General features: G+C 45.0%; 1 protein-coding gene across 2 annotated transcripts in view; it reads left to right on the top strand.

The window, feature by feature from the left end:
* LOC124041097 (lysyl oxidase homolog 4-like) overlaps positions 1-5,717 on the top strand; it is a 56,360-nt gene extending 50,643 nt beyond the window's left edge. For both annotated transcript variants that reach the window (XM_046358264.1, XM_046358265.1), the window contains exons 14-15: positions 3,124-3,235; positions 3,663-5,717. In XM_046358264.1, coding sequence (XP_046214220.1) covers positions 3,124-3,235; positions 3,663-3,733 — 183 coding nt within the window. In that variant the 3' untranslated portion in view covers positions 3,734-5,717. The remainder of the gene's footprint in view (positions 1-3,123; positions 3,236-3,662) is intronic.
* The last annotated feature ends 17,819 nt before the right edge of the window (positions 5,718-23,536 follow it).

Here is a 23,536-nt window from a genome sequence, read left to right as displayed (position 1 = left end):
CACCAGTTAGCCTGGACCTAGCCTCGAGCTAGGCCCATCTCCCGGCTAGCTGAAGAGGTCCATCAGACAATTCTTGGGCTACAATACCTTTTTTGCCAATTGGCCTGGACCATTTTACTACCAACACAGAGCCCCGCTGATCCATTACAACTGGTCTGCCAAACGTAACCGTCCGAGGGGGTTTCAACAGGCTCTTCCGTGGTGACGTCCCCCGACGGCCCATCTGCTAGACGACACCATTCTGTATACATCTGGCCCTTCTTTGGACACTGTGCTAACAAACCTCCAAACGAGCTTCAATGCCATACAACACTCCTTCCGAGGCTTCCAACTGCTTTTACATGCAAGTAAAACTAAGTGCATGATCTTCAACCGATTGCTGCCCACATCTTCCCGCCCGACTAGCATCACTACTCTGGATGGTTCTGACTTACAGTGCCTTGCGAAAGTATTCGGCCCCCTTGAACATTGCGACCTTTTGCCACATTTCAGGCTTTAAACATACAGATATAAATCTGTATTTTTTTGTGAAGAATCAACAACAAGTGGGATACAATCATGAAGTGGAACAACATTTATTGGATATTTCAAACTTTTTTAACATATCAAAAACTGAAAAATTGGGCGTGCAAAATTATTCAGCCCCTTTACTTTCATTGCAGCAAACTCTCTCCACAAGTTCAGTGAGGATCTCTGAATGATCCAATGTTGACCTAAATGACTAATGATGATAAATACAATCTACAATCCACCTGTGTGTAATCAAGTCTCCGTATAAATGCACCTGCACTGTGATAGTCTCAGAGGTCCGTTAAAAGCGCAGAGAGCATCATGAAGAACAAGGAACACACCAGGCAGGTCCGAGATGCTGTTGTGAAGAAGTTTAAAGCCGGATTTGGATACAAAAAGATTTCCCAAGATTTAAACATCCCAAGGAGCACTGTGCAAGCGATAATATTGAAATGGAAGGAGTATCAGACCACTGCAAATCTACCAAGAACTGGCCGTCCTTCTAAACTTTCAGCTCATACAAGGAGAAGACTGATCAGAGATGCAGCCAAGAGGCCCATGATCACTCTGGATGAATTGCAGAGATCTACAGCTGAGGTGGGAGACTCTGTCCATAGGACAACAATCAGTCGTATATTGCACAAATCTGGCCTTTATGGAAGAGTGGCAAGAAGAAAGCCATTTCTTAAAGTTATCCATAAAAAGTGTCATTTAAAGTTTACCACAAGCCACCTGGGAGACACACCAAACATGTGGAAGAAGGTGCTCTGGTCAGATGAAACCAAAATTGAACTTTTTGGCAACAATGCAAAATGTTATGTTTGGCGTAAAAGCAACACAGCTCATCACCCTGAACACACCATCCCCACTGTCAAACATGGTGGTGGCAGCATCATGGTTTGGGCCTGCTTTTCTTCAGCAGGGACAGGGAAGATGGTTAAAATTGATGAGAAGATGGATGGAGCCAAATACAGTACCATTCTGGAAGAAAACCTGATGGAGTCTGCAAAAGACCTGAGACTGGGATGGAGATTTCTCTTCCAACAAGACAATGATCCAAAGCATAAAGCAAAATCTACAATGGAATGGTTCAAAAATAAACATATCCAGGTTTTAGAATGGCCAAGTCAAAGTCCAGACCTGAATCCAATCGAGAATCTGTGGAAAGAACTGAAAACTACTGTTCACAAATGCTCTCCATCCAACCTCACTGAGCTCGAGCTGTTTTGCAAGGAGGAATGGGAAAAAATGTCAGTCTCTCGATGTGCAAAACTGATAGAGACATATCCCAAGCGACTTACAGCTGTAATCGCAGCAAAAGGTGGCGCAACAATGTATTAACTTAAGGGGGCTGAATAATTTTGCACGCCCAATTTTTCAGTTTTTGATTTGTTAAAAAAGTTTGAAATATCCAATAAATGTCATTCCACTTCATGATTGTGTCCCACTTGTTGTTGATTCTTCACAAAAAAATACAGTTTTATATCTTTATGTTTGAAGCCTGAAATGTGGCAAAAGGTCGCAAAGTTCAAGGGGGCCGAATACTTTCGCAAGGCACTGTAGAATATGTGGACAACTACAAATACCTAGGTGTCTGGTTTGACCGTAAACTCTCCTTCCAGACTTCCAGACTAAACATCTCCAATCCAAAATTAAATCTGGAATCGGCTTCCTATTTCGCAACAAAGCCTCCTTTACTCATGCTGCCAAACATACCCTCGTAAAACTGACTATCCTGCTGATCCTTGACTTCGGCGATGTCATTTACAAAATAGTCTCCAGCCCTCTAGTCAGCAAACTGGATGTAGTCTATCACAGTGCCGTCCATTTTGTCACCAAAACCCCATACACTACCCACCACTGCGACCTGTATGCTCTCGTTGGCTGGCCCTCAATACATATATTCTTCGCCAAACCCACTGGCTCCAGGTCATCTATAAGTCTATGCTAGGTAAAGCCCGCCTTATCTCAGCTTACTGATCACCATTGCAACACCCACCCGTAGCACGCGCTCCAGCAGGTATATTTCACTGGTCATCCCCAAAGCCAACACTTCCTTTGGCCGACATTCCTTCCAGTTCTCTGCTGTCAATGATTGGAACGCATTGCAAAAATCACTGTAGCTGGAGTCTTATATCTCCCTCACTAACTTTAAGCATCAGCGGTCAAACAGCTTACCGATCACCGATTACTGTTCCGGTACACAGCCAATCTGTAAATTGCACACCCAACTACCTCATCCCCATATTGTTACTTGTCCTCTTGCTCTTTTGCACCCAGTATCTTTCCTTGCACATCATCATCTGCACATCTATCACTCCAATGTTAATGCTAAATTGTCATTATTTTGCCTTTATGGCCTATTTATTGCATTACCTCCCTACTCTTCTACATTTGCACACACTGTACATAGATTTTTCTATTGTGTTATTGACTGTACGTTTGTTTATGTGTAACTCTGTGTTGTTGTTTTTGTCGCACTGCTTTACTTTATCTTGGTCATGTCGCAGTTATAAATAAAAACTTGTTCTCAGCTGGCCTACCTGGTTAAATAAAGTTTTTAAAAATTAAATATATATATTTTTTTAAATCACTGTTTCTGTCATATTATAGGTGGAAGTCAACCCCTCATTAGACATGGCTGAGTCAGACTTCCAGAACAACGTAATGAGATGTCGATGCAAATACGACGGACACAGAGCGTACATGTATGGATGTCACGCAGGTATGGGAAATGACATTTATCTGTCGTTAACACACATTCTCTCTCTCTCTCTCTCTCTCTCTCTCTCTCTCTCTCTCTCTCTCTCTCTCTCTGCTCCTCTCTGCTCTCTCTCTCTCTCTCTCTCTCTCTCTCTCTCTCTCTCTCTCTCTCTCTCTCTCTCTCTCTCCTCCTCTCTGCTTCTCTCTCTCTCTCTCTCTCTCTCTCTCTCTCTCTCTCTCTCTCTCTCTCTCTCTCTCTCTCTCTCTCTCTCCCTCTCTCTCTCTCTGCTCCTCTCTGCTTCTCTCTCTCTCTCTCTCTCTCTCTCTCTCTCTCTCTCTCTTCTCTCTCTCTCTCTATCTCTCTCTCTCTCTCTCTCTCTCTCTCTCTCTCTCTCTCTATATCTCTCTCTCTCTCCTTATCTCTAACTGTATTTTGTTACTTTTACCAGGTGATGCGTACAGTGCAGAGATTGAGGACCTGTTTGATCACCAAAGGCAGATCTCCAATAACTTTGTCTAGGCCCATCCAGGGCCCAGCGTTGGCCCAGGCTGGTGCCCAGCAAAGAGGGCTCAGAGCCGGGGCCAAAACTGCTCAGGGTGCCCTGGGGTCTGGACGTCTGGTGGGTCATGGGACTCCTGCCCCACAACACTAGGGGACTCACAAAATGGCACCTGTCCACTGCCCTTACCTGCTGTGGACTACACTACCCAGAATAAACCACAACTAGGAGACCATCACCATGACTATCGCTTTCGATCCCAACAGCCAATAGAAACTGAGAGCAGGACAGATGTCACCAGGGAAACCAAATGATTTCAGTTAACAATGGAGGGTTACAATGATATGGATTCAATCAACGTTTAGGTATTTTGTTACTTTATGAATGTGGGCTACTAGTAACTTAGCTACTCAAAATTTCTATGAATTAATTAATTTCAATTAAAGTTATTATAACATATCTAACATACCAACCTGATCAAAGAGCATTTCGTATGATTATGTATGTAAATCCCTGATACTCATTTTAGTATGATATGTTACATTTCGTATGGTATGTATCAATTTGAGGATGTCCATCACCCATTTCATATTTTATGTTATGAATTTTCTAAATTCAAAACAGGTGACGAATTTACAAAACGGAATTCTAAAAGGAATTCTAGTAAAGTGGCTAGCTGGCTAATGTTAGCTAGCTGGCTAACGTTAGCTAGCTGGCTAATGTTAGCTAGGCTAGGGCTTAGGGTTAGGGGTATGTTTAGGAGTTAGGTTAAAGGTTTTAAAGTTAGGGTTAGGGGAAGGTTAGCTAAAAGGCTTAAGGTTAGGGGAAGGGTTAGCTAAAAGGCTTAAGGTTAGGGTTAGGGGAAGGGTTATCTAACATGCTAAGTAGTAGCAAAGTAGCTATAAGGTAGTAAGTAGTTAAAAAGTTGCTAATTAGCTAAAATAGTCAAATTGACTGTGATGAGATACAAACTCGCAAACTTTGGGTTGCTAGACGTTTGCGTTAATTGCCTACTGATCCACCCTGACCAACCACCCATACGCCCACCTGTCCACCCCAACCAACCATCCTACTTTCCTTTTTGCCTTAAGTAACCATCTGTCTTATGTAACCATACCAAACGTAACATATCATACTAATATGAATGTCCTGGATTTAGGTTTACTATGTTACGTCTAGTCTATGAAAACAGGCTGAAGATATGGATGATCCCGTATGCCAATGTCCCAGGAAAGGGGAATTACTGGAAAGAGTTCTGTGTTATCTGTTTGACTGATGGTCTGTCTAGACAGTGTCTCCTACAATATCGGTGCTGTTTGATCAAATCTCAACCTTCCAGTAGACTTTAGCGGTCTGCAGTTTTTTGGTCCATAAACAGGGATTAAATAAAACCAAGAGTGTTCTTGAGTGGACCTCAAGGCCCGAGTTTGAATAAGTAGTTGGGTATGAACGTTTGTCTTAGTTTTTACTATTGAATTAGTTGTTTTACTTTCTGCAGGTATTGCCAAACTCTGAAAATAATTATGATATACTGTAGCTACAGTAGATCTGATACATCAAAACAAATATAGTTTATTTAGTTAACATTTCTCTCTTCTTCGGTTATAAAATTACTATAACATGAGGTCAAATCATTTTCATGGGAAAATTTATCTATTGAACTAATATCAGTATTTAGAATTTTGACCAAGTCCCCCCTCCATAGTTTAATATGATCAGTCATAAAGTGCACGGTTACCATATTAGGACAGCCTAGTCCTTCTGTGACTGAGGCTGTCCTAATATGTACACCGTAATGTTTGCTTTTGTGACGTTATCTCTTTATACCTGCCATGAAAATGTTACTTTTGATGCAGTTCACTGTCTGATTTGCTGTAGTAACTGAATTGCAATGCCTTTGGTGCTCATTTTGTCATAACATGTAATGTATCGTATATACTGCAGTTAATTTATTCAAGGCTACCATTTGCAATACTTTTTATATTGATTAAATATATAAAACAAGCACATTTCCCCCATTACTGTAAGTCACTAGCTAGAGTATGCACTAGGGTATGCACTAGGGTATGCACTAGGGTATGCACTAGAAAAAAAGGTAAGGTCTGCTATCAACAGCTATAGGCATGGGTGGGAAAGACACACGAGAATGAGAGAAAGAGGGGGTAGGGGTAGAGAGAATGATATGTAGAACAACGCCTTCACATTGGCCGGGAGAAAGAAAAAGAGAAATAGAAAGAGGATAATCCTTGACGTGGGCAACATATCCACCCTGGCCAGTGCTTCTGAGGCCACAGGGCTGGCATACTGAGACCACAGGGCTGACATACTGAGACCACAGGGCTGGCATACTGAGACCACAGGGCTGACATACTGAGACCGCAGGGCTGGCATACTGAGACCGCAGGGCTGGCATACTGAGACCACAGGGCTGGCATACTGAGACCGCAGGGCTGGCATACTGAGACCGCAGGGCTGGCATACTGAGACCGCAGGGCTGGCATACTGAGACCGCAGGGCTGGCATACTGAGACCGCAGGGCTGGCATACTGAGACCGCAGGGCTGGCATACTGAGACCGCAGGGCTGGCATACTGAGACCGCAGGGCTGGCATACTGAGACCGCAGGGCTGGCATACTGAGACCGCAGGGCTGACATACTGAGACCGCAGGGCTGGCATACTGAGACCGCAGGGCTGGCCGCAGGGCTGGCATACTGAGACCGCAGGGCTGGCATACTGAGACCGCAGGGCTGGCATACTGAGACCGCAGGGCTGGCATACTGAGACCGCAGGGCTGGCATACTACTGCAGGGCTGGCATACTGAGACCGCAGGGCTGGCATACTGAGACCGCAGGGCTGGCACACTGAGACCGCAGGGCTGGCACACTGAGACCGCAGGGCTGGCATACTGAGACCGCAGGGCTGGCATACTGAGACCGCAGGGCTGGCATACTGAGACCGCAGGGCTGGCATACTGAGACCGCAGGGCTGGCATACTGAGACCGCAGGGCTGGCATACTGAGACGCAGGGCTGGCATACTGAGGGCTGGCATACTGAGACCGCAGGGCTGGCATACTGAGACCGCAGGGCTGGCATACTGAGACCGCAGGGCTGGCATACTGAGACCGCAGGGCTGGCATACTGAGACCGCAGGGCTGGCATACTGAGACCGCAGGGCTGGCATACTGAGACCGCAGGGCTGGCATACTGAGACCGCAGGGCTGACATGCTGAGCTCCTAAAGAGAACAGTATGTTTGTCTAAGAGAAAATGAACTCCTGCATTCACACAGTCAACAGCTGCTGCAGCAGTTGAGATAAGCTAAAAGCAGATGTTGAAAGGAGAATGGGTTTCAAATGTACTGTGTCTATCCATGTCTCAGTTCAATCAGTATCGGTGGAATATTCAATTTTCTGGACAATGCTGCAACTCCATTTTGAGTCATCCATGTTTGTGGCTCTTACACCATAGATGTTGACTGGTAGATGGATCTGTTTGTGTTTTATCCTTCTCCTTTGTCTTTTGCGTGAGTTGGCTAAAACAGAAACAAATCTGGCGCAAAGCTCCATGTTCACTGTCACCTTTTGCACCATTATGGCCTTTTGATGTGTTTGAATGACTAACCGTCCTCAGGTCTAGACGCTGTCACCATTATGGCCTTTTGATGTGTTTGAATGACTAACCGTCCTCAGGTCTAGACGCGGTCACCATTATGGCCTTTTGATGTGTTTGAATGACTAACCGTCCTCAAGTCTAGACGCTGTCACCATTATGGCCTTTTGATGTGTTTGAATGACTAACCGTCCTCAAGTCTAGACGCTGTCAGCATTATGGCCTTTTGATGTGTTTGAATGACTAACCGTCCTCAAGTCTAGACATTGTCACCATTATGGCCTTTTGATGTGTTTGAATGACTAACCGTCCTCAGGTCTAGACGCTGTCACCATTATGGCCTTTTGATGTGTTTGAATGACTAACCGTCCTCAGGTCTAGACGCTGTCAGCAGCAGCAATGGATATTTTCCAGGACTCTATAATATGCAGGCTGTTAACAATACAGTTTTGTAATGAATATCTTTAGCAGATCCCTTTGGTTCCCTCGGCCCACTCATTCACATGTCGTTATTAAGGGCTTCAGTTAATATCGTCTTCAACAACATTTTATATCACAAAACACCTACATGTTATTACGAAACAGTGTTAAGTTAACCTCTTTACTCACACGCACGTATGTACAAATACATGCTCCCACAAATGTAGGCATGCACGTACGCACACAAACACCCCCCCCGACACACATAGTCAAACTCTTTAATCAATAAAACCTTTTATCAGCAATAAGTCCATTTGATGGAAACACCTCTCATGTGAGCATGTTATTTTATGCAGATTTTAGAATCAAATTGGATGGAAACCTTGCTAATGTTGTTATGCCTAATTGGTGTGTTTGTATGGAAAACCGGAATTGGACTTGGTGACGTCTGCCCTCGGGAATAGCTGGGATAGCTGTGGTTCAGTACTAGCTGCTTTGACCGCATAGCTGACCAAATATCACTACATTCATTACTGTGAACCAATAAAAAAACAGATGCAAAGTTGTCTACCCAGCCAGTTTATTTCTGATCTTCTTGATTCTCTTCATCTTAATTCTCTTTGACTTTATGTCTACCCAGCCCAGCTCTAAAAACACCTGATTCAACTAGCCAATTAAGGCCTCCATTAGTGGAAAAAGGTACGTCAGATCTGGACTGAAACAAAGAACCCCCAAACACTACAGCCCTTCATGACCGAACCTGCCTATCCCTGTCCTACACGCTCTGTAACACAATTATAAAGTGGACCGTTTATACATTTCTGAGTCTATGAGTAATGGTAAAATACTGTGGTTTCCATTTCATGAAGTGTCCCCTGAAAAGTGCAGGTTGTCCAAATAAAGCAGTTTTAATGTTATTCGCTTTTCTGTGAACTGTTCATATGCAAATCCTCAGCACAGATCTCTCCCATGGGGAAGTTAGAAACTCAACTATTTATGTAACTAAAGTACACACTGACTTCCAGGAATTAACGGTTGAATATTAAACCATGATGGGATGGGTGGGGCATTCAGGCGAGTTTTGACAGAACCCATATGTTCTACATTTCTTTTCTTCAAAATTAAAGTTTGATTTGATAACCAAACACCTGACACACCCTGCCCTGACTGGGCACGCACACGCACACACACACACACACACACACACACACACACACACACACACACACACACACACACACACACACACACACACACACACACACACACACACACACACACACACACACACACACACACACACACACACACACACACACACACACACACACACACACACAGATGTCCGCCCAGTTAGAAAACATTTTGACCTGTGATGTGGTCATTCTCAGAGAAACCAAACCCAATGCAGAGTTAAAACTTAGCAAACAGGATGGACGGGAAACACATTTCAAAGATGAAAGCAACGGAGGTGAGTTGATAAACACCCGTCAGCCAAGAGAGAGCGAAGTGAGTTGATAAACACCCCTCCAGCCACTCTGTTCTTGTTTATTCCTGACTGAACTAGGCTGCTTCCTGGAAGCAACACGTGTTATGAGACCTCAGGGCTGGTTACAATGGTGACTGTGTGTTCCCTCTCAATCACAGATCTGTCCCTGTATACTGCACCCACACCCTGTCACTGACATCTATAGACATTCACCCTTTCATTGACATAGAGCTGGAATGGATAGAACTGTCATTTACCCTACATAGAAGTAGACTGATGCTGTAGTTCTATGTCACCTACATAGATCCAGGTATATAATCGTCATTCACCCTTTTACTGACATATAGCGTGTGTGGATAGAACCGTCATTCCTGGTCCTATGGTATTCTGATCCAGAATGGCCTAGGTCCTATGGTAATCAGAGAATGGCCTAGGTCCTATGTTAATCAGAGAATGGACTAGGTCCTATGTTAATCAGAAAATGGCCTAGGTCCTATGTTAATCAGAGAATGGCCTAGGTCCTATGGTAATCAGTATTTCGGCAAATCAGATGACCATAGAACCTAGAACATTCTGAAAGAATGTCTACTGGTCCATTGTATATGAAAGATTTCCCCCCCACCTATAGGCAGAAACTTAAACAGGAAGCACCCGTGGTAAGGACTGTTCAACGTTGGTCTGATCAATCAGAATCTATGCTTCAAGATTGTTTTGATCACGCTGAATGGGAAACATTCTGGGTCGCCTCTGAGAATAGTATCGACGTATACACCGACTCAGTGACTGGGTTCATCAGGAATTGCATAGAAGATGTTGATCCCATTATACCTTATGACTATTATACCTTATCTAAACCAAAAACTGTGGATAGATGGCAGCATTCACTCTAAACTGAAAGCCCAAACCACCGCAATTAACCATGGCAAGGTGACATGGACGTGAACAAACAGACCAGCTATGCCCTCCATAAGGCAATCAAAGAGGAAAAAGGGAGCACAGGGACAAAGTGGAGTCCCATTTCAACGGCTCAGACACCAGTCGTGTGTGGCAGGGACTCCAGACAATCAGTGATTATACAGGGAAAACTAGCCACGTAGTGGACACCGATGCCTCACTCCCGGATAACCTAAACACCTTCTTCGCCCGCTTCGTGGAAAACAACATTGAGCCGCCGCCTTGGACCCCTCCAATCACAAGGTTTGTGTGCTCTCAATCTCCGTAGCCGACATGGGAAAGTCATTTAAGTGTGTTAACCCTCACAAGGCTGCTGGCCCAGACAGCGTCCCAAACCGCGTTCTCAGAGCATATGCAGACCAGCTGGCTGGAGTGTTTATGGACATATTCAGACTCTTCATATCCCAGTCTGTTGTCCCCACCTGCTTCAAGATGCCCAGAATTGTTTCTGTACCCAAGAAAGCAAACTTAACTGAACTGCACTCACTTCTGTCATCATGAAGCGCTTTGAGAGGCTGGTGAAAGACCATATCCTCTCCACCTTACCCGACAACCTAGACCCGCAAGAATTGGCATATCGCCCCAACAGATTCAATGATGACAAAATCACTGTTACACTGCACACTTCCCTAGCCCACCTGGACAAGAGAAATACCTATTTAAGAATGCTGTCCATTGACTACAGCTCAGCTTTCAACACCATATTGACCGATGCTGGCACTAAAACCGCACTCAATGAGCTGTATTCCCGCCATAAGCAAACAGGAAAACACTCATCCAGAGGAGGCACTCCTAGTGGCCGGGGACTTTAATGCAGTGAAACTTAAATCAGTTTGACCTAATTTCTATCAGCATGTTAAATGTGCAACCAGGGTGGGAAAAAAACTAGACCAGTTTTACTCAACACACAGAGACGCATACAAAGCTCTCCCTCGCACTCCATTTGGCAAATCTGACCATAATTATATCCTCCTGACTCCTGCTTAAAAGCAAAAATTAAAGCAAGAAGCACCAGAGACTCGATAGATAAAAAAAGTTGCCAGATGAAGCAGATGCTAAACTACAGGACTATTTTGCTAGTACAGACTGGAATATGTTCCGGGATTCTTCCGATGTCATTGAGGAAAACACCACATCAGTCACTGGCTTTATCAAATCAAAGTTTATTTGTCACGTGCGCCGAATACAACAGGTGAAATGCTTACTTACAGTCTCTAACCAATCGTGCAAAAAAGGTATTATGTAGACAGTAGGTAAGTAAAGAAATAAAAGTTGAGTCAGTATGTTGGCAGCAGCCACTCAATGTTAGTGATAGAAGATAGAAGATAGAGATAGAAATAGAAGATAGAGATAGAAGCTCTTTTTCAGTCTCTCGGCCCCTACTTTGATGCACCTGTAATGACATCGCCTTCTGGATGATAGCGGGGTGAACAGGCAGTGGCTCGGGTCGTTGTTGTCCTTGATGATCTTTATGGCCTTCCTGTGACATCGGTTGGTGTAGGTGTCCTGGAGGACAGGTAGTTTGCCCCCGGTGATGAGTTGTGCAGACCTCACTACTCTCTGTAGAGCCTTGCGGTTCTGGGTGGAGCAGTTGCCATACCAGGCGGTGATACAGCCCGACAGGATGCTCTCGATTGTGCATCTGTAGAAGTCCTGAGGTTGAAGAGGCGCTGCTGCGCCTTCTTCACAATGCTGTCTGTGTGGGTGGACCAATTCAATTTGTCCGTGATGTGTACGCCGAGGAACTTAAAACTTACTACCTTCTCCACTACTGTCCCGTCAATGTGGATAGGGGGGTGCTCCCTCTGCTGTTTCCTGAAGTCCACAATCACCTCCTTTGTTTTGTTGACGTTGAATGTGAGGTTATTTTCCTTACACCACACTCTGAGGGCCCTCACCTCCTCCCTGTAGGCTGTCTCGCCTACCACTGTAGTGTCGTCCGCAAACTTGATGATTGAGTTGGAGGCGTGCATGGTGACGCAGTCTTGGGTGAACAGGGAGTACAGGAGAGGGCTCAGAACGCACCCTTGTGGGGTCCCAGCGTTGAGGATCAACGGGGTGGAGATGTTGTTACCTACCCTCACCACCTGGGGGCGGCCCGTCAGGAAGTCCAGTACCCAGTTGCACAGGGCTGGGTCGAGAACCAGGGTCTCGAGCTTGATGACGAGTTTGGAGGGTACTATGGTGTTAAATGCTGACCTGTAGTCGATGAACAACATAGGTATTACTCTTGTCCAGATGGGTTAGGGCAGTGTGCAGTGTGGTTGTGATTGCGTTGTCTGTGGACCTATTGGGGCGGTAAGCAATTTGGAGTGGGTCTAGGGTGTCAGGTAGGGTGGAGGTGATATGGTCCTTGACTAGTCTCTCAAATCACTTCATGATGACGGAAGTGAGTGCTACAGGGCGGTAGTCGTTTAGCTCAGTTACCTTAGCTTTCTTGGGAACAGGAACAATGGTGGCCCTCGTGAAGCATGTAGAAACAAAAGACTGGGATACGGATTGATTGAATATGTCCGTAAACACACCAGCCAACTGGTCTGCGCATGTTCTGAGGGTGCGGCTGGGGCCTGCAGCCTTGCGAGGGTTAACACGTTTAAATGTTTTACTCACGTCGGCTGCAGTGAAGGAAAGTCTGCAGGTTTTGGTAGCGGACCGTGTCAGTGGCACTGTATTGTCCTCAAAGCCAGCAAAAAAGTTATTTAGTTATTAGTCTGTCTGGGAGCAAGATATAGTTAAAGTGACTATGCATATATGATTAACAGAGAGTAGCAGCAGCGTAAAAGTGATTGGGGGGCACCCAAAGCAAATAGTCTGGGTAGCCATTTGGTTACCTGTTCAGGAGTCTTATGGCTTGGGTAAGTGCATCGAGCACGTCGTCCCAGTAGTGACTGTACGTACATACCCCAACCAGAAGCCATGGATTACAGGAAACATTCGCACTGAGCCAAAGGTTAGAGCCCCCGCTATAAAAGTGTGGTACTCTAATCTGGAAGGTTATAAGAAATCACGCTATGCCCTCCGACGAACCATCAAACAGGCAAAGCATCAATACAGTACTAAAATCGAATCGTACTCCGACTCTTGTCCGATGTGGCAGGGCTTGCAAATGATTACAGACTACAAAGTGAAGCACATTCAAAAGCTGCCCAGTGACACAAGCCTACCAGACGAGCTAAATAACTTCTATGCTTGCTTCGAGGCAAGTAACACTGAAACATGCATGAGAGCATGTGCCCAAGAACCTGCCTAAATTACGACCGACCCGTAGCACTCACGTCTGTAGCCATGAACTGCTTTGATAGGCAGGTCAACTCACATCAACACCATTATCCCAGAAAAGCTGGACCCACTAAATTTGCATACCGCACCAACAGATCCACAGATGATGCAATCTCTATTGCACTCCACACTGCCCTTTCACACCTGGACAAAAGGAACACCTACAGTATGTGAGAATGCTGTTCATTGACTACAGCTCAGCTTTCAACACAATAGTGCCCTCAAAGCTCATCACTAAGCTAAGAACACTGGGACTAAACACCTCCTCTCTGCAACTGGATCGCTGACCGGCTGCCCCCCAGGTGGTAAGGGTAGGTAACAACACAACATGCTCAGTCCCCTCCTGTACTCCTTGTTTACTCCCTGTTTACTCATGACTGCATGGCCAGGCACGACTCCAACACCCTCATTTAGTTTGCTGATGACACAACAGCCTGATCACCGACAACGATAAGGCAGCGTATAGGGAGGAGGTCAGAGACCTGAACGTGTGGTGCAAAGACAACCTCTCCCTGTGATCAAGACAAAAGAGATGATTGTGGACTCAACGAAAGGAGAACCGAGCAGAGTTTCAAGTTCCTTGGCGTCCACATCACCAACAAACTAGCATTGTCCAAGCACACCAAGACAGTCGTGAAGAGGGCACGACAAAACCTATTGCCCCTCAGGAGACTCAAAAGATTTGGCATGGGTCCTCGTATCCTCAAAAGGTTTTCAGCTGCACCATCGAGAGCTTTTTTACGGATTGCATCACTGCCTGGTATGGCAACTGCTTGGCCTCCGACCGCAAGGCACTACAGAAGGTAGTGCATACGGCCCAGTACATCACCGGGTTCAAGCTTACTGCCATCCAGGAACTTTATACCAGGCGGTGTCAGAGGAAGGCCCTAAAAATTGTCAAAGACTCCAGCCACCCTAGTCATAGACTGTTCTCTCTGCTACCGCACGGCAAGCGGTACCGGAGCACCAAGTCTAGGTCCAAGAGGCTTCTAAAAAGCTTCTACCCCCAAGCTATAAGACTCCTGAACAGCTAATCCTCTTCTACGTTGTTGCTACTCTCCGTTATTTTCTATGCAGAGTCAATTAACTCTACCAACATGTACGTATTACCTCAATTACCTCGACACCGGTGTCCCAGCACAATGACTCTGTTATGGTACCCCCTGTATAAAGCCACCACATTGACTCTGTACCGGTACCCCCTGTATAAAGCCCCGCTATTGTTATTTACTGCAGCTCTTTAATGATTTGTTATTCTTATCTCTTGTTTTTTTGTGGTATTTTCTTAAAACTGCATTGTTGGGCTTGTAAGTAAGGATTTCACCTGTTGTATTCGGCGTATGTGACAAATACAATTTGATTTGATTTGATATTGCCCTCCAAGCTCATCAATAAGTTTAGGGCCTAGGTCTGATCTTCTTCCTGTGCAACTGGATCCTGGACCTTCTGAGGTAGGTAACAACACCTCCGCCACACTGGTCGTCAACACGAGGGCCCCATAGGGCTGCGTGCTCAGTTTTACAATAACTGATCCTTATCAAATAATTTTGAATTGTTCTGAGGGTTTTTGTCCTTTCTACTAATCCTAATTTTAAATTCTTAACTCCCACTTATAAAAAAACATCCCTGTAGCTGAAAGCAACAGGCTCATATTAACTATTGGTCACCTCTAGGGGTTGCCAAGGGAGGTTATTCTACTGGAAACTTCCTAAGTTTATCAGTAAACTACCAGAATTGTGGTATCTTTAAAGGATTTTATATAATCTATCACAACACATCTAGTGGCCCTTTGGGGTACTTCAGATTATCACAGGTGTCTAATTATGTCTGGCCCTCTCTCCGTCCTTATCACATGTAAAATACATGACATAATTCAATAAGATGATTTTAAAATAAAAAATAGAATGACAAAGCTGTAAAACATGATCATATATATAAACCATCAACTTAGTGAATACCATTGGTGTTAAATGTGAGGTTTTTAGCATTTTCAATATGCATTTGTTGTCAATGTTTTGGCGTCAAACTGGTGGTAGCTGTGAAGAAAGTTAGTAGTTGGACAAGTTGCAGAGTTAATTGAAAATAATGCCATTGTTGATTAGATACTTTTCTTCATTAATTAGGCTATTTTCTCTTGAAAAATGGTTTATCGACTAGAAACTCATGGACAATATGGATACATATATAAGAACAAATGAATACTATACAGAATATGAATACATTTAAAACAAGTTATTAAAGTATAAATGACCAAAGTTACAATAGATTGCCATAGAATTTCTGTTAATTACAAAAATTCCAGAAAATTCCAGCAACTTTGCAACTCTAGTCACCTCTCCTCTCCTCTCCTCTCCTCTCCTCTCCTCTCCTCTCCTCTCCTCTCCTCTCCTCTCCTCTCCTCTCCTCTCCTCTCCTCTCCTCTCCTCTCCTCTCCTCTCCTCTCCTCTCCTCTCCTCTCCTCTCCTCTCCTCTCCTCTCCTCTCCTCCCTCCTCCACCTCTTCCTTTCCTATTCTCTCTCCCTCTCCTATTCTCTCTCCCTCTCTGCTCATCTCTTGGCCAGAGCGTCCAGTGTGCGCTCTGAGTGCTCTTAGAGCGAAACACAGAATTTACGAACAAAACTCTGAATTTACAAACTCTGACTTTATAAAGGTGCTAAATGAAACGCTTATAGTAGTATTTTGTACCCTTACAGACCCTGCTAAATATTTGTATCTGTTTTATATAAAACATGCATTAGATGTGTTAGACTTAGGTTAGGTATCCCCACACAACCAGATGCCATTATTACAAACAGCTTTGCTCAGTTTTGCTAGCATGGCAATACTTCATGTAGTTAAAAGTATCTGTAAAACATTTCCCAGCAGGTAAGAATTACCTGGTTTGAACTTAGAACACAGCTGAGCTGATTACCTAGCTGAAGAGACAGAGATGGAGCGACAGACTTGGGGGACTGAGCTGGGGTGAATATTGAGTGTGGTGAAGAGATCTACCTATTCCTGTGTGGCTCTGTCGATAGAGCATGGCGCTTGCAATGCCAGGAATGAAGTTCGATTCTCGCCGGGGCCACCCATATACTATGTAAGTCACTGTAGATAAACGCACCTGCTAACTGCTATACATTACTATGTATGATTGGTGGTGTAAGACTCACTGGAATGAGCAAGACCTCTACTCAGATGAGTATCAACCAAATACCCTACTTCTTATAGCTATAAAGGGCAAGTTAGTAATAATACGTAAATAGATCCACCTAGATATCTGGTATTTTTAATTTGACCTTTATTTAACTAGGCAAGTCAGTTAAGAACAAATTCTTATTTTCAATGACAGCCTAGGAACAGTGGGTTAACTGCCTGTTCAGGGGCAGAACGACAGATTTGTACCTTGTCAGCTCAGGGAAATGAATTTGCAACCTTTCGGTTACTAGTCCAACGCTCTAACCACTAGGCTACCCTGCTGCACAAATGCAAGAGTATCTACTGCCATATTGATTAAACCCGGCAGAGGTGTATTTAGAGGGCAAGTTGGTCAGGATGATATCTAAGAGGGTGCCCATGGTTACAGATCCCAGTTCAGGCCATCTAACAGTATGAACTCTGAACAGTATGAACTCTGAAGATAGATGGGGCCAAATCAATTCACATATGGTGTCCAGGGCACAGCTGGGGGCTGAGGGGGGTCTATAACAAGCAGCAACGATGAGAGACTTGTTTCTGGAAAGGTGGATTTTTAAAAGTAGAAGCGTTAATTGTTTGGATATAGACCTGGATATTATGACAGAACTCTCCAGGCTCTCTCTGCAGTAGATTGCAACTCTGACCCCTTTGACAGTTCTATCTTGTCAGAAAATGTTGTAGTTGGGGATGTACATTTCAGAATTTTTGGTGGCCTCCCTAAGCCAGGATTCAGACACGACTAGGACATCAGGGTTGGCAGACTGTGCTAAAGCAGTGAATAAACAAGCTTAGGGAGGAGGCTTCTGATGTTAACATGCATGAAACCAAGACTTTTACGGTTACAGAAGTCAACAAATGAGCGCGCCTGGGGAGTGGGAGTGGTGCTGGGGGCTGCAGGGCCTGGATTAACCTCTACATCACCAGAGGAACAGAGGAGGAGTAGGATAAGGGTACGGCTAAAGGCTATAAGAACTGGTCGTCTAGTGTGTTTTGAACAGAGAGAAAAAGGAGAAGATTTCTGGGCATGGAAGAATAGATTCAAGGCATAATGTACAGACAATGGTATAGTAGGATGTGAGTACAGTGGAGGTAAACCTAGACATTGAGTGAGAGAGGTTTAGTCTCTAGAGGCACCAGTTAAGCCAGGTGAGGTCACCGCATGTGTGGGGGTGGGACAAAAGGCTTATCTAAGGCTTGTTGGGCAAGGCTGTAGGCTCCACAGTGAAATAAGACAATAATAGCTAACCAAAACAGCAAGACATATTGCCATTAGAGAGAGGCATTTGTAGCCAAGTGATCATAGGGTCCAATGAGTAGCAATTGGTGAGTCAGGGAGCTGTTCAGTCGTTGCTACTACGCTAGGCGAGCTGGAGACACGGCTATTCAGACAGCTAGCTGGCCGGGGCTAGCAGATGGGCCTTCGGCGACGTCGCAACGGAAGAGCCTGTCGAAACCATCTCGGACAATTATGTCGGCAGGCCAGTCGGGGTGGATCGGCGTGGCTCCATGTCAGCAATAAAGGGTCCAGGCCAATTGGTAGCCCAAGAATTAGCTGGTAGACCTCTTTAGGTAGCCGGGAGATGGGCCGAGCTCAAGGCTAACTGGCGCTTGTTTTGGGACAGAGGCATTAGCCAGCAGTAGTCACTCGAATGCAGCTAGCTAGCTGCGATGATCTGGTGTAATGGACCAGGGCTTGAGGCAGGAATCAGGTGATGAGGTAGAAAAAAAGCAGTCCGATATGCTCTGGGTTTATACCACGCTGTGCAGACTGGCAGGTTTTGACCGAGCTGAAGCTGACTGTTATCCAAGTTACAGGTTGTAACGCAACAAAATCGGAAAGACGAGGGAGAAGAGAGGGAGGAGTGAGTCAGGAGGTAGAGAGAGACAGAAAGAGAGATAACAGAAGAGAAGGGGAAGACCATAACGCTTCCTCAGCTTATCAGCGCCTCACTGAAGCGATGAAAACGGTACTGTAGTTTGAGCTGTACTGTAGCCTCCAAAAAAGAGACTCCCAGTTACTGTACCACAGCATAACCTGGAGAGCTACTGTGTTGGCAGGATTGTCTTCTAGCCCAGCACTAAAACACCTGACTCAGCTGAAGAACTCATCAATGTAGTACAACAGTGCAACAGTTTGATCATCCCAGTTACTACAGCAGTGGACACCATGCCTGGTCCTGGAGAAATACAGGAGGTGCAGTTTTTGTTACAACAACACATTACAACAGCTTCCTCAGCAGACCAATTACACATGACTCACTTTGCTTATAGATACTAACTTATACTAACGTCAGCGGTCATATTTCAATACCTTTCACCACAGCGGCACATGTATGAATTACCCTTTTAATTAAGAATACACATTCAGAGTGCTTCCAGACAGGACTGTTTGAAACACTATTTGGTTTTCGCCAGGGTGGTTGTAATATCTGTTATCGACATGAACCATTGCCTACACCACATGATGTCTCGTAGTGTAATGTGGTGTTAGCTACCTGGTGTTAGTGAAGCTAACTGGTTTTACTGTACATAGCGTGTTTTCCCATAATGTTACATTGGTGTTCCTGGTGTTCCTGTTGTGTACGTGTGATTACATGGACGATAGGTAGCCTAGCGGTTAAGAGTGTCGGACCAGTAACCGAAAGGTTGCTGGTTTGAATCCCTTAGCTGACTAGGTGGAAATGTGTTCCTGTAAGTCACTCTGGATAAGAGTGTGTGTGTAAACATATTGTCTCCCTCCCCCAATAAGTAGTGTCTCAGAAGCTCTCCATGGCATCTCCGGTGGGTACGGTCATCGCTGCAGACTTCAACAACGACAACGAAGTAGAGGTGTTCTTCAATAACATCCCTAACAGAGGGTCCTCAGTCAACAGACTGTTCAGGTACAGAGACATATGCATTATATCAGTTACAAAACACAATTAAACTAATGTAATTTAGATAAACATTTTAGCTAACATTAGTTCATGTAAATTCTATAATTCCTCTCAGTTATTCTGGACTAAAGCATTTCTGCAGACAGTAGTCATAATGACTGAAAATTCAGATCAGTGAAATGTGTGTGTGTGTATGTGTGTGTACCTATGTGTGTGTAACAGTCTGTGTGTGTGAAACTGTTGGAGTGTGTCTGTCCCCTATGTAGTTATGCAGGATGTCTGTTGTTTGCTATGGTGAGCGACCCAACATCCAAAAGGCTGAGGTTCCGCTTGTACCATATTAAAACCTGAGTGGAAGTTTCAGTCATGAAACAGAAACCCTCAAATGAACGGTTAAGGATTGTCTGGCAATGAAACACCCAGCTTGAACGATTGTCCTCGTTGAAGCTAATTCATTAATACAATCAAGGTTTGCTGGGTTTCCAGCTCTTTGTAAATGCTTTGCCTAATATTCTAAGTTGACAATGTTCTGAAGTCTAATAAATGTGAAGCATCTCTTACATGTAGTGTGGTTCCTATTTCCTCCACTGGATGGCGCTATAGATATGTGGTTTAGGATTTGAGACGAGACAGCCCAGCCTCTCTCTTCTACATGTGTCTCTTATTGTTGCTAGTGTCCCGTGTGTCTTCATAGCTTTAGATGTGTGTGTGTGTGTGTGTGTGTGTCTTCTGTGTCCTGTGTGTGTTCACAGCTTTAGAAGTGTTTGTGTTGTGGTCTGTCAGGACCAGCAGTAACAGACTGATGGAGATTGTAGAGTCAGGACCAGCAGTAACAGACTGATGGAGATGGTAGTCAGGACCAGCAGTAACAGACTGATGGAGATGGTAGAGTCAGGACCAGCAGTAACAGACTGATGGAGATGGTAGTCAGGACCAGCAGTAACAGACTGATGGAGATGGTAGAGTCAGGACCAGCAGTAACAGACTGATGGAGATGGTAGAGTCAGGACCAGCAGTAACAGACTGATGGAGATGGTAGTCAGGACCAGCAGTAACAGACTGATGGAGATGGTAGTCAGGACCAGCAGTAACAGACTGATGGAGATGGTAGTCAGGACCAGCAGTAACAGACTGATGGAGATGGTAGTCAGGACCAGCAGTAACAGACTGATGGAGATGGTAGTCAGGACCAGCAGTAACAGACTGATGGAGATTGTAGAGTCAGGACCAGCAGTAACAGACTGATGGAGATGGTAGAGTCAGGACCAGCAGTAACAGACTGATGGAGATGGTAGAGTCAGGACCAGCAGTAACAGACTGATGGAGATGGTAGAGTCAGGACCAGCAGTAACAGACTGATGGAGATGGTAGAGTCAGGACCAGCAGTAACAGACTGATGGAGATGGTAGTCAGGACCAGCAGTAACAGACTGATGGAGATGGTAGTCAGGACCAGCAGTAACAGACTGATGGAGATGGTAGAGTCAGGACCAGCAGTAACAGACTGATGGAGATGGTAGTCAGGACCAGCAGTAACAGACTGATGGAGATGGTAGTCAGGACCAGCAGTAACAGACTGATGGAGATGGTAGAGTCAGGACCAGCAGTAACAGACTGATGGAGATGGTAGTCAGGACCAGCAGTAACAGACTGATGGAGATGGTAGAGTCAGGACCAGCAGTAACAGACTGATGGAGATGGTAGTCAGGACCAGCAGTAACAGACTGATGGAGATGGTAGAGTCAGGACCAGCAGTAACAGACTGATGGAGATGGTAGAGTCAGGACCAGCAGTAACAGACTGATGGAGATGGTAGTCAGGACCAGCAGTAACAGACTGATGGAGATGGTGGAGATGGAGTCAGGACCAGCAGTAACAGACTGATGGAGATGGTAGAGTCAGGACCAGCAGTAACAGACTGATGGAGATGGTAGTCAGGACCAGCAGTAACAGACTGATGGAGATGGTAGTCAGGACCAGCAGTAACAGACTGATGGAGATGGTAGTCAGGACCAGCAGTAACAGACTGATGGAGATGGTAGAGTCAGGACCAGCAGTAACAGACTGATGGAGATGGTAGTCAGGACCAGCAGTAACAGACTGATGGAGATGGTAGTCAGGACCAGCAGTAACAGACTGATGGAGATGGAGATGGTAGTCAGGACCAGCAGTAACAGACTGATGGAGATGGTAGTCAGGACCAGCAGTAACAGACTGATGGAGATGGTAGAGTCAGGACCAGCAGTAACAGACTGATGGAGATGGTAGAGTCAGGACCAGCAGTAACAGACTGATGGAGATGGTAGTCAGGACCAGCAGTAACAGACTGATGGAGATGATGGACCAGCAGTAACAGACTGATGGAGATGGTAGAGTCAGGACCAGCAGTAACAGACTGATGGAGATGGTAGAGTCAGGACCAGCAGTAACAGACTGATGGAGATGGTAGTCAGGACCAGCAGTAACAGACTGATGGAGATGGTAGAGTCAGGACCAGCAGTAACAGACTGATGGAGATGGTAGAGTCAGGACCAGCAGTAACAGACTGATGGAGATGGTAGAGTCAGGACCAGCAGTAACAGACTGATGGAGATGGTAGTCAGGACCAGCAGTAACAGACTGATGGAGATGGTAGTCAGGACCAGCAGTAACAGACTGATGGAGATGGTAGTCAGGACCAGCAGTAACAGACTGATGGAGATGGTAGTCAGGACCAGCAGTAACAGACTGATGGAGATGGTAGTCAGGACCAGCAGTAACAGACTGATGGAGATGGTAGTCAGGACCAGCAGTAACAGACTGATGGAGATGGTAGAGTCAGGACCAGCAGTAACAAACTGGGGTGTTACAGTAACATTATGGGGTGTGACAGTAACATTATGGGGGTGTAACAGTAACATTATGGGGTGTTACAGTAACATTATGGGGTGTTACAGTAACATTATGGGGTGTTACAGTAACATTATGGGGGGGTGTTACAGTAACATTATGGGGGTGTTACAGTAACATTATGGGGGTGTTACAGTAACATTATGTGGGTGTTACAGTAACATTATGGGGTGTTACAGTAACATTATGTGGGTGTTACAGTAACATTATGGAGGGTGTCATTATGGGGGGACCACAGTAACATTATGGAGATGGTGTTACAGTAACAGTTATGGGGTGTTACAGTAACATTATGGGAGATGGGAGTCAGGACCAGCAGTAACAGACTGATGGAGATGGTGTTACAGTAACATTATACAGTAACAGACTGATGGAGATGGGGGTGTTACAGTAACATTATGGGGTGTTACAGTAACATTATGGGAGGGTGTTACAGTAACATTATGGGGGGACCAGCAGTAACAGACTGATGTTACAGTAACATTATGGAGATGGGTCAGGACCACAGTAACAGACTGATGGAGGTGTTACAGTAACATTATGGGGGTGTCAGGACCAGCAGTAACAGTGTCAGGACCAGCAGTAACATTATGGAGGGTAACATTATGGGGATGTTATGGTGATGTGTCCCTCCAGGTAAAGACATAGCCACCAGTGGAGGACACACCTGAAATAGTTAAGGACTTCTCCTTAAACTTCGTTTAATCTCCTTCTTCCTCTCACTGTTTCTCTTTGTAGGAGTCTCTCTATCCCGCTTTCTCTCTCTACACTCTTAGAAAAAAAGGTGCTATCTAGAACCTTAAAGGGTTCTTAGGCTGTCTTCGGGTTCTACATAGTTATACCTTTGGGAACAGTTGAAGAACCCTTTTGTAACTTTTTCTTCTGGAGTGTAATTCTTGGATTGCTGGCCAGTGACTTTTCTGATCATTATTAGATGCTATAGCTTCTCTTTTTCAACCAGCCAGTATTGAAGACGCATTGCTTCCTTACAGTGTGGTCATGGGTTTGCTATAAATGAGAATGGCCAGTGCACAGGTCGTTTGAGCCCCTAGATCTTTAACAATCCCTGTCCTGTTTGCCAAAGTGCTATCCTGCCTCTCTTTCCCTGCAATAAACTCCCCCCCTTCCT

This window comes from Oncorhynchus gorbuscha, linkage group LG08 (assembly GCF_021184085.1).
Source record: "Oncorhynchus gorbuscha isolate QuinsamMale2020 ecotype Even-year linkage group LG08, OgorEven_v1.0, whole genome shotgun sequence".
Classification (NCBI taxonomy): domain Eukaryota; kingdom Metazoa; phylum Chordata; class Actinopteri; order Salmoniformes; family Salmonidae; genus Oncorhynchus; species Oncorhynchus gorbuscha.
Note: the sequence above shows the minus strand (reverse complement) of the source record. Positions and strands in the feature narration are given on the sequence as shown.